We start from the raw sequence: 12,569 nt of genomic DNA on the forward strand, positions 1-12,569 counted from the left end.
AAACAGTTGCCTTCTCATTTACAGAAAAACATCAATAATCGCAGAAATTTCAACATATTTTTGCAGAGTAATTTATTACAACCTTTTATAATTATGGCAGCGATTAGTCTGTCGCATGCCATGTAGTGTCAAGATAAAGGCACAATATACACAGAAATACCTATATATTCTTTAACTTTTTTTCAAGGACAATTTTAGGCCGACGCACTTAATGTCTATTCTTGTTGGAACTTATAATAACTATATCAATATATGACATGCAGAATTTCCTAATGTGCGTTTTTACTTGAAAATCCAAAATAGGAATGGGCTTGTGCTGAACCTTGCCCTAAAAACACACTAGTCTGGTTAGAAAAGAATGTGTAGGTATACTGAACCTCTCCATCGTTGGTTGTGCAACTCTGTCTGATGGAATCCTACCTTTTCTGACTCCTTTCCTATCCATTTCGGGGTTCTATAAGCCTATAGGCAATTTATTCTATTTTTGTACACAGTTCCTCTTTTTTGTTCGTTTTATTTTTTTACATGGTTCAAACCCGGACTTCTCTGCTAATGACTCTAAAACATAATTTCTTCTCATTCTTTCATTGAAAAATTGATTCATGCCCTAGTGACTATGATAAGTAAATAAATCCCTTAAGTAGCTTTGGACCTGGCTGACAGTCCATGCTGTAAGCAAATTTCCTGCTGTGATTACACCAGAGGCATGGTTACATATAGGTGATTACTCCAAAAGGGCACAGATTGCCTGAGTTGCAAACTAAAGTATTTCATCACCCAGCAGAGGTTATTCCTCTTTGGAGAGGTCCAGGACTGAAAGGATCTGAACTTGACTTCTCCACTATAAATTTAATTTTCCCTAAAGATAACAAATAGGAGGGTTAAAACTAAGCCTTTATTTAAATCACACCACTAATCAATCATTCTACTCATCCTGCATCTATCAAAATGACCTTCAATCTGGTCAGCTAGGCCTCCTCTCCTGTAATGGATCCCTTTATCATGTTTGCTTATGTGTGCTACATGGGACAGTGTGTGTTTTTTATTATATTATTATACTATATTCACAAGACAAATATTTTTGTATTATCTCCACTGTTTGAAGTTGCGATTCACTGATTAGTGACTCCAGTCAGTTACATTTCAATGTTTGGACAAATGTGCTTGGCTGGTAAGTACACAGTATAGTTTGTTTTCCTCACCATCTTAAAGATCAAGCATGTATTCCACTTCACAACTTTAATGCTGTGGAAAACTTGTCTACAGCAGTGGTGGGGAACTGACCATAAGGAAGTGTCGTGGGGTGGAGGACCCAGATGCATACTGTAAAACTAGAGTACCAAACTAGAAGAAATGCACAAAACAATGCATTATTTGTTAGTTGAAATATGATTATGCGAAAAGCCATTTTAAGTAGTGGATTTATCTTCCATTTTGCGAGAATCATGAATTTGATTCGATTTGTTACTTTCATGAAGGATTAAAAAGAAGAGGAGAGATGGGGTGTGAGGAAGAGAGAAGCAGAGAGAAAATTACTGGGCAGACCCTAGAGGCTGTCTGCAGCTGGATTAAATACCTGCAGTGGGTTGGGCGCAAGGGTTTGGCCTTTGTGTGCCATGGGTTTGCCTCTGTAGTCAACCCCTGCTGTGTACAGCACTTGGGTTGCAAATAAGTGTATCAGAGAATAAAATGCCATTGAAATTCACTGAAAAAAATTGAGCTGTATTTCTATTGAGTTTTTTCAGTGGAATAAATATATATATACACATTTTTAAGAGCGACGGTTTGTGTGCATTATTGCATGTGTGAATACAGTCACCTGTATGCCAGATGGTTTAGTTGCCTTTGTATGTTGGGGGTGTGTGTGAATCAAAATCTGTATTTCTGTGGATATTTGCACATGGGTGGCACCTAGTGTGCAAGGCTGTGCTTACATTGTCAGCTTTGTTTATTGCTCTTTCTGCATGTATATGTGAATGACTGCATGCATGTTGTCCGTTTTGCATGCAGTCCATTTGCTTTATCAGTGCTTGATAAGTGTTGCTATGCTCTTTTTAGATTACGTGACCCTTTGCCTTTTTTTCTGCATCAACCTTGAAACTCTTGGATATACCAAGATCTACCAAACTGCTTCACTAAGAGCATTGACCCTCCTCTACTTTCAGCTCCATTGGAAATCTAGAAACGTTAATCTTGTTGTGAATTCAAAGCTGTTCCAGAGTTTCCTTCTTACTCCTTTTTGAGGGCCTGGACTTTCTTTTGTTTCGTTTTCCCTTACCTTGCGCAGTTAGCACAGACCTGTACAACATTTGTGCATAATGGTTTTAAATTGGTTTACTTCCACCCTCCATAAATTTGGTGTTTAGTCTTCTGCCTGCACTGCTGTAGAAAGGATAAACCTTCATTGTCCTGTCAATGCCAGATCTGAGAATCACTCTTTGTTGGGGCACTGGTGTGAAGGGCAGGAGGGCAGAGAGCCCTTTCTATTGAAGACCTTTTGCTCCTGACCTGCCTGTAGGAGGTGCATCAGTATATATCATCAATGATATGATTCACTGGATGGAGCTGTGTGATGTCCAGAAACCAGCGAAATGTACAGACTACATGTTTATAGTTCAGCCTTAACTTACTCTACGTTTCAAGAACTGGAAGGTCACTCCCTGTCAAAAAAGAAAAGAAAAAAAGGCACTTGCCATGCACGGTACAAAGACTGGCATCCACAGTATCTTAGTCCCACAGTAAAATGTCAACAAGTCCACAAATTAAATCAAGAAAGGAGTCTTAACTTCAACTTTCCCTGGACATAGATCTCTGATGGTCACTTCCATAGAACGTTTGACTCATCCATACTGAGTGAGGCTTATTAGATTACTTTAGGAAACTGGTTCTTAGCGGAGCTTGCTGGGTTTCAGTTCGATCGAGGTTGCAAGGGAGGAGAAGGCTTGATTCCTCCCAGTTGCTCATAAGTATTAGCAAAGAATATGTGGATAACGGTCTACATTTGTGCTACTATGATGGATCCCACAGTTCCATCTTTTGTTGCTCTTCTGGCATTTTGTTCTCTGATGAGTTAGAGAATATTATACATTTTGTGACTTTTATCATGTATGCCATACGTATTCTGAAAGGGTATTATGTACCTGTTAATTATTGTTTTTTTCCCTTAATGATACATGGAGCATCCAACACCGCTGCTTAAAATAGCAAGCAGTTTTGAGGTCTAATGATTTAGCATATGCAAAAATAGCTGCAGTCATCTTTCTCGCAGCTTTGGTCAGAGATCAGAGTATGCCTGAGGCCAGACGAAACCTGTTCTTTACCTTTGATATTTAATTGAGCCAGTAATAGCAATCATGCTGCTACTTTGGAGAGCTATTAATTGTGAAAATCTAGTTTGTGTTCCTCAATCTGGAGCCCTTCACTTTCTCTTGCTGTGTGTGTGTGTGTGTATATATATACGTGTGTGTGTGTGTGCACATATATATATATGTATATATATATTCATTCATTCAATGAAAAAAACCAAGGTTAAAACAAACTTAGAAATGTATTGAAAAAAATGTAAGGTTATAGGAACGTTATAGTTAGGCTCAGATTTTACAGACCCAAAACCATAGAAATTCAGAAGTTCTAGTTATCTGAACTAACTATAACATATGCCCCTTATTGCACTGCTTAGACCTCACATTTTACATCACTCATGATGTGTCTGTATGTGTGTGAGAATGGGAAAAATGGAGTGACAGAGAGAAAGAAAGTGAGAGGGAGAGAGAGGGTTTTTTAGGCTCTGAGGTACGATATACTTAGAAAGAGGCATTTATGTACAATAAAAAATGTTGTTTTTGAAAATTAAAATAATATGTACTTTAAAAACAAAAAAAAAGAGGGAAGGAAGTCCGGCTGGACTCGAACCCTGAATGCTCATTGTGAAGGTGTGTGACCTTTACACTGAGCTATTGCTTTTTCTTCTTTTTCTTTTTTTAAGTCCTTCATGGGCAATCTGGAATAATGAAGGAGCCCTCAAGGGTTCCCCCGTGGTCTCTACATATTTATTTATTTTTTATTTACCAACATGCCCTTTACTGGCTATCTTGTATCGCGGGTAAGCCTCAAGGCTTAACTCGTGGTGCCATTGCTTCAGCAAGCAAGGAGCTGCTTTTAACAGCAGCTCCTACCCTGCTGAAGCATTTCACCTCTGTTCCCTGAACGTGTGCAGGGAACAGAGATGAAAGCTCCACTTTTTGACAGCGGGACTTGCTTTATAGATCCCACTGTCAAAAAGTGAAGTGTTTGTTGTGGCTTAGCTGCAGCTTTGAAGCTGTAGCCAAACAGGAAACAGCTGTGTTCCAGGGGTGGGGGACCCTGGGACACAGCAGGAGCCGGCCCTGGGGTGTGGCTGTCCCCAAGGCCATCTGTGACTCACAAGGGGGGATGTGTGGCCCTCCTCCAATGGCACATAGCCTCAGGGTGGTCCCCAGGGCTAATGGGGGTCCGAAACGGACCCCCTTTACATTATTTAGAATGTGCCCTGGAGAAGTATTGGTCCTCTGCTCATATTGAATTATTTGCCCCGGGGATGTGGGGGAGGTCATCGGTTCACCCCCACAGTACAGCATTTTTGCCCTGGGGTTGGTGGCCCCCACTCCTATTAAATTATTCGCTCCGGGGAGATGGTGGTCCCTGGGGCTGTGAGTGAGGCAACTGTGCCTCCCCCATGTTACAAAGCATTTTTGCCCCAGGCGATGGTGGTCCCTGAGGTGCAGGGGGGCCATGTGCCCTTGCCCCACCCCTATTACTTCATTTGCCCCTATTAAAAGCAAAAAAAGAGCCAATCCGGGGGCTTATTTGAAGACAATCGCGGAAGCTCACACTTGTTCTTAAAAATTATTTTTACCATGGATTCACAACCCAATTGCGAATTTGCGGTAGAATAAAAAAAAATGCTTTTTAGCCCGTGCGTCGAGGGGGGGGGGGCTATTTGGGACCCCAGTACCATAGATAAGGTGTTAGGGTATTCATACCCTGGCCACTTTTGTATTTTCTATTACGAATCCCAGGTTGTCTGCCAACACTTACTGGCTTAGTTGTTGAAGTGTTGTAAGGCAATCAGATCTCAGCACGCATCCCTAGATATACAAATTTGGATTTTCTTCAATGTCTCTAAAACTACAGAACGAATTTACACCAAAACAAAATCAGGTCTCTTATTGGACCAGGACATACTTCTCTGCCAGATTTGGTGTAATTCTGTCCAGTAGTTTTGGGGCTATCGTGTTCAAAATCCCTATGGAAAAATGAATGGGGGGAAAAAGTGTTTTTGGATGCCCCTTTTCCTTGCCCCCCCCCCCCCCCCCCCCAACCCCCCAACCCCTGCGATGGATCACCCCAAAACTTTCAAGACAGTAACTGACCTGAGTGTCAAATTGTTTTGGAACGTTTTTTATATAGAAACTAGGTACTAACTATAACTACCTTCTGGCGACAGCCACTAAGTAAAATATATATATATGTATATATATTTTTTTTTTACATATACTAGGGCTTAATAAGGCTCGAGGGGCAAGGCCATTTGGCCCTCCTCCTCCTCTTTCATTAAAAAAGGCGTTAAGGAATGGGGCTTCCAGGGCCTAATAAGGATCGAGGGAACTTGGCCCCTCCCCTTTAAAAAACATAAGGTCTTGGGATCTCCAGAGGCTAATGGGCATAATTAGCCTTGGAGAGGGGACCACATGGCCCCCTTCCCTTTAAAAAAAACATAAGGCTATGTGGCTAAGCTTCTGCCGCGCATGGCCTTTGCCCATATGCAGTGGGTTGTGGCTTACTGTATAGTAATCAAAAATTACTATAAGTTTTAAAAAAACAAAAAAAACTTTCACTTAAAAAAACTCCCAAACGTTAAAGTAATATTGGTGTGATAAGATCTGTTTTTGTTTTAAAAAAATAAAAAATAAAAAACTTCGAATTCACTGGGAAAAAAAAAAAAGGTTAAAGTAATGTTATAGTTAGGTGAATTTGTCAGTGACAACGTTAACGTTTTGAACTTCAAAGACACAGAAATTCACCAGTTGCGCCCTGACATGCACTTCTTATGACCTCCTCACAAATTAAATCACTCATGACATGTTCTGACATCATTCATGACATCACTGATGACATAATCAAATATGTGTGCTAGTTTGTTCTTATAGTTTACATAGTAACGGGTACCTACTGTATTACTTTTCTACCTACTTTTGTACAGCCTGTGCCCAGCTAATGAGTGTAAGCAGTTACAAGATGCATGTAGTCCTAGTGCATCATAGGTGTGTAGAGATATTGAACAAGTAATAAATGTTTGCATTGAAGATTAACTCTGTGTGCACATTACAGTTAACAAACTGTGTCCAATATGTTCTACATAGTTTTTTTTTGCCTCTGCTGAAAAAAAGTTTCCCAGGTCAAAGATTGTATGTAGTAGTTACTAGGGGCCTGATTTAGATGTTAGTGGTAGCTGGCCTGCTGCCACTGTTTTTACAGAAACCCCATCCACCGGATTGGTGGTTCGCCCACCGGCTGATGTTGGCAGTCCAATAGACTATAATTTGCTCATGTCCCACTGACTCCGCCAAGGATTCCCATCTGCTGCAACAGCACTATAGGAAATAGACTCCTGCCACACACTCCTCCGTGCAGATTTGGATGTGCCATACCGGCAAGCAAAATGTGACGGTCTGACCTGTACTTCTGACTTGGCAGATTGGTTGTGGTGGTGGTGGGGGGTGGTAAGTGGTGAACAGTCAAATGTTTTCCTCATATGTCGAGGAGACAATTGTGTCATACGTGGATGGGGACACAGTGGTACACAACACCTGGTACACATACCCAACTGTCATTTGGGTGCTAGTATTTATTGCCAAATTAATGCTGGGACCACAATGAGGGCATGGTCACACCTGCCATCTGTGTCCATGTGTGACCATTGCAAGGGACCTGTACCGATCATGTAGTGCTTCGAGTTGTGTGTGAGTCTGTACATGAATGTGTGTGTGCTTAAAACGATTGGCTGGTTGAGGTGGAGGGAGGTGTAATGGTGGTTTGGTTGTCAGTATGTGTACCTCTTGCATATGACATTGATTTTGTTGTGTATGCGTTGCATTGTGTTGCTATTTGCAACATTCAGGCGAGTGTTGTGTGGCAGTCATTGTTGTGATGTGTGTAGTTGTGATGAGTGTGGATGAGTGTGTAGTTGTGCTGGTTGTTTCGGTTGTGTTGGTTGTGTGTGCAGCAACAATAGTGTGTGTGTGTTGTGTTATGGATGTACATCAATGTGTGTTTGCAGCATGTATGTGTTGTGGCAGAATGGCAATGGATAACAGTGTGTATGTGGTGTGTTGTGTGTGTGATGCAGGAGAACACATATAGCAAAGTTTACAGTTTGTGTGTGTGACTAACATGTACAATGCCATTGTCTGCTGTCTATTGGGTTCAGCAACGGCCTTCCTCCGTCAGCAAATTGCTACCACTACACCGCCTGCAGGACTATAACATCAAAATATGGTGGGCCAGAACACCATAAATTTGAAGGTCTTCTTGTGTCCGCTGCCACCAAGATCTAAATCCGACCATAAGTACTGTTAGCAGCCTTGAATTATTAGACAGAATTGTCTTAGCATGACAACTTCTACATAACGCAGCAGGTATATGTGCTTCCTTTGCTTCAGAAGATGGGGAATTTGTAAAGTTTTCAGTTTGAAGGCTGCAGGTAGTATACAATTTCTTGCTTATTTTAAGTGAGTAGTGTCTTTTTTGCAAAGTGTTTCGAAGAGCATACACTGTTCTTAGTAGATACTTTTAAATAATCTGTAGAGTCTTTCACTTGAGAGTTTCACTGTCTGCAGTGTGGTACAGGGTAAACTCTCTTCGTAGAGTGAATACTGTTTACAGTACCCACTTCTCTACTCATATCAATCTCATTTCAAAATGTGGTTTCGGTGGCTGTCAGTGATTTGATGCAGATAAAGGCTGTCAGCAGTAGAGTAATTAGTTTTGGAACAGACATTCAATATTTTTAGGAACTTGGCTTTCTCTGAACAGTTGTACACCAAATGCAGTGTGGCTTACCCATTTATCTGTGGTTGATTGCTAAAGGAGTTTTTCTGTAATTACATTATTGATGCCTCATGTTCTTCTGTGCTATTTCAACTTAATTTCAGAGCTCTAAAGCTATACCGTTTATAGAGCAATGTGTACAAAAGAAGTTTGTATAATGTCATCACTGATGTCATTTGAGATGTCATATATCTTGCCATGCATGATGTAATATGTGAGGTCAGAAGTAGTGCATTGCAGGAGCATAAGTTATAGTTAGCTCAAATTAACTATAACTGCTGAATGCCTGGATCAAAATCGGGCCAGGGAGGAGGGCCACGTAACCCCTCTCCTTTCACAAATTGGCTGGAACCCTGTGGATGGGCTCACCAGGGCCAAAATCAGGCCGCGGCCCCCCCCCTCTTAGTAATGCAGGGTTGCTGATTACGAGGGGTTTGTCCGAAGGCTGTGCATGGAGCTGGAGGTAGGAGCTTGCAGCAGGTTGGTTGCAAGGAACTGGCCACAGGCCAGGCCTTACGCCCAACCCTCTGCGCACATGGCCGAAGGTCTTGCGTGGAGCAGGTTTGGGTGCCTACAGGGAGTTGGCCGTAGGCCAGGTCCTATGGCCAATCACCGCAGGCCAGGCCCTGTGGCAAACCCCTGCCAGCCGTGTGATGCAAAGGGTTGGGGGCCTACAGGGTAGGTGATCGCAGAGCTAAAGGCCATGTGAGGTGAGGGTTGGATTAAGGATTAAAGTAATTGAATATTCTTTAATATAAAAAAAAAATCCCTAGAAATTCACTGAAAGTAACTAAAGGTTACAGGGATGTTATAGTTAGGAAATCGAATATAAAAAACCTTAGAAATTCTCTTTAAAAAAACAAAAACAAAGATTACAGAGACATTATAGTTAGGATCATATTTTGAACAGACAAAACCATACAAATTCAGCAGTTACTGTTGTACTTACCTCAGGACACTATAGCCCATGCTGTAAGGAAACCATAAGTAGCACCCTTGCAATGCACTGCTACTTACCCCACACACTACATCAGTAATGACCGCTTATATGACTTAATTTATAATCTAACTCTAACAATTACGACAAAATAGTTGATGAGAAACCTGTGGTAGGGGCACATGTTATGGTTACTTTGGAGCATGAGTTATAGTGTCTTGATATAAAAATAACTATAACTATTCAATTTTTTATGGTTTTGTGGATGTAAAGTCTGCACCTAACTATAACGTCCCTCTATCCTTTGGCTTTGTAGTGAATATTTGTGTATAATATATCAGATCCAAGATGCCCTAAGTACAAAGAAGTTCCCGCTCATCCGCACACAATCTTCCAACTATTCGAAAACGGATGCGTGCTACTTAAAGAGCACCATAGTAGAAAATATCCAAAATACTTCTGTGGAGTCGTAATTATGCATCAAGTCCTAATTCTATCCAAAGTATACACTTTCTCTCTTACCAGTCTACCACCTGGGTGCATATTTACGTGGATGCTCCTCTTACTCTGTGTGCTTTTTCCTCTTTTTGGCTGAATGCCACAAAGATGCATTCATTCTTTTTTTTTGCTGATAGTGTATGATCTGAACAGGCGCTATGGCATTGGGCAAGTTGGTCGCACATTCATAGTGAAGCTAAGACAAAGTGAATGAAAGGTTTTCTTATAATTTTTGTTTAGTAATGCATCAGTAGCTGGAGGGGCCTGTGCCCACATGGCAGTGTTAGTCAGCGCCCCATTTACTAAACCCATAGTAATCCAATCTCCCCTTGTTATAAACGATACCAAAAAAACAATAGGTTCGATTGCACCAGATAACTATATATATATATATATATATATATATATATATATATATATATTGGTATGCAGTTTCTTTGTGTTTTATATATTTATTCACTTATTTCTAGTGAGAGGTCACATTTTATCCACAGAATACTTATCACTTATTTTGTTTGCCATTAGCAATACTGAAAATGACCTGCTTTTTCACAAATTTGTTTTCATCGCCTTATTAAAGTTAATACTCTAAATGGCCAAAAATACCCATACACTAATGGATTTAGGAGGCTCCTTGGAATGCATTTCGTGGTTATTCCATGAGTGTTGCGCTGCCTTTGAATGCGTTTGGTTGCAGATTGATAAAGAATTACTTACAAAGCTGCATATAAATTAAACATTAAAAAGGCAGGACTAGGCGGCAAAAGCTGCTCAATTATAATCTTTGTTAATGCAGTTACTGCCTCAAGGACAGTACATCCATTTTGTATCGTGTGTCCTTCCTCTGAAAGGCGATCACTGGGGTTCGACTGACATTTCAGCACAGCAGGAAACTGCATAATTTATTGAGTGTTTTTTATTTATTTTTTAAATACAACTAAAGAAAATATTTTTACTGATTGTGTACCCTTTTTCTTATCTTGCCTAACCCTCTTTTCCATTCCTTACAGATCGGAGCACTGAAGGGCTATTACCACTTCTACCACAGTAGGACGATAAAGCGGTCCATCCTCTCCAGCAAAGGCACACACAATTTTATATCCATGGAGCCAAAGGTAAGAGAATCTGCCTGGCCAGCATCTAAAGCCGCTGCTCCTACATTTTTAATTGGTAACCTCACACCGACGGAGGCTCTGGGATGAAATCTAACGTTTCAAGGATTTGACATGCTAGCTGTCTGCTGTGCGTCGTTATACAATAAGATGAAGCGGGAACAATGCCTTGCTAGGGTGACATGTCACCCTTTGGACAGAGCGTCCAAGGCGGCCTGTGAGAGCGTGAGTAATCGTGTTCCCATCTTGGCTGTGTCATCATACTTCACAGGACATAGCTTTTGAAAAGTCGAAGATAAGAGTGACACCCTTCACCCCAAAACAATATTTTTTGGCTCTAAAAATGTTATCACAATTTTTAAGAGTTTGCTTATTAAAACATTCATTGTAATCGGTCAGACAGTCACAGATGAAAAGGCAACACCTGGTGATGTGTGTTACAGCATTACCTGTGTCTCGTCTCGCCTCTGAGAAAATGGGCCTCAAACATCTATAGGACGGGTGTGCACGGCCCAATTAAAGACGTGCAAATGTGTTGCTTTTGCCTACTGGATTTGATAAAACTGTTTAAGGAATAATTCTTTCTAGATGACTTGCATAACTCTGTCACCCTTTTGAATACCAAAGTAATGGAGTAGGGCAGTATTCAGAAAACAGGAGCCACCGTTTGGTTTGTGGTGTGTGCTATATGAATGGTAAATCTTTGCTTAATTATGTCACCAGATGGAACTTTTAAATGGATTTGCTAGTTTCATGGTAATTGGGCTTCCCAGAACTGAGAAGTAGGAATGTTGACACGTGCAAGCGATGGTATCTTATCAGTCAAGTATTCAGTACTTTCCTGTGGGCTATGTTTGGTTGGCCTTTGTACAGAAGCTAATTTATAATTGATTGCAACATCTATTCCATAAGTGCATTCAAATAAAAGCATAATTAGCCTCAACAGGCCCTACAGGTGCCTCTGTATACACTGTGTTAACATGGTCTTCCTGATACTGACCACTGTTTACACATGCTATATGCAACTGTTGAGAAACAGTGCTCGAATGTCTTCTGCTAGAGGCAAAATGTTACTTTGTTGCTGTGATGGACCCATCTACTAATAAAAAATATATTTGTATGCCATTAATTGTACTTTGGTGCCACCTTGTGGTGGAATCGTAAGGCTAGTGCCTGACCTCAACTTCTGGACGTGCTGGACCTACAAGTGTTCCTACAGCACTGAAAAGGTTTTGGTCTTGAATAAAGTATATCTTGATGTTGTTTAAGTGATCTGTGCACCATACTCTACAATTTTGTCAAAATATTATTGCAATAATTATACCTCGCTTAGATGGGTATGTTTTAAGGAGTACAGCTCAGAAGTGCCTGCATAGAGTTTATTGGAGCTAATGTGAAGACCTTTATAGCATAATATCCAAAAGTAAATTGCCTTTAGTCACTTTTAGTCAAAACAGAATATTGAAACTTTTGATGTTGTGCTTACCTCTGACGTACAGCCTATTCCAAAATGCCTATTATTTTTGACACTTGATGGCAGTGAGGCAAGGGAGGTCGATAGTGGTTTTTGCTTATAATTACACAATGATTTTTAAGTAGGATTTTGGGATTCGTTGTAAAGTCAGTATCTTAGCCACCAGAAAACTAAACATTCGTGTGTTTTACTGGATGACAGAAAAGGGCATGCTCGTGCAAAATCATTTTACAGCATTTTGAGTGACTGCAAGAGTGTCAGAATAGAACTTTTGAGTGAACAAACACATTCATTTGTACAGCCCTTCGGTGGTCTAAATTGTTTAAAAATTGAAAGAAATGAGATATTGAGATTTGGCAGTGATTAGAGTTTGATCAAGGGGGCAAGCCATGAATCCAGCGTACAGAAGCCAATGTGCGGTATTACTGCATGTCTCTGATAACAATTGAGGTCGAAAAAA

At 40.6% G+C, this 12,569-nt stretch overlaps 1 protein-coding gene across 3 annotated transcripts in view; it reads left to right on the plus strand.

Moving 5' to 3' along the window:
- Positions 1-12,569, plus strand: part of PCSK5 (proprotein convertase subtilisin/kexin type 5) — a 1,225,695-nt gene that overhangs the window by 116,851 nt on the left and 1,096,275 nt on the right. For all 3 annotated transcript variants that reach the window (XM_069229369.1, XM_069229360.1, XM_069229377.1), the window contains exon 2: positions 10,534-10,638. In XM_069229369.1, coding sequence (XP_069085470.1) covers positions 10,534-10,638 — 105 coding nt within the window. The remainder of the gene's footprint in view (positions 1-10,533; positions 10,639-12,569) is intronic.

Source organism: Pleurodeles waltl, chromosome 1_1 (genome assembly GCF_031143425.1).
Source record: "Pleurodeles waltl isolate 20211129_DDA chromosome 1_1, aPleWal1.hap1.20221129, whole genome shotgun sequence".
Taxonomy (NCBI): domain Eukaryota; kingdom Metazoa; phylum Chordata; class Amphibia; order Caudata; family Salamandridae; genus Pleurodeles; species Pleurodeles waltl.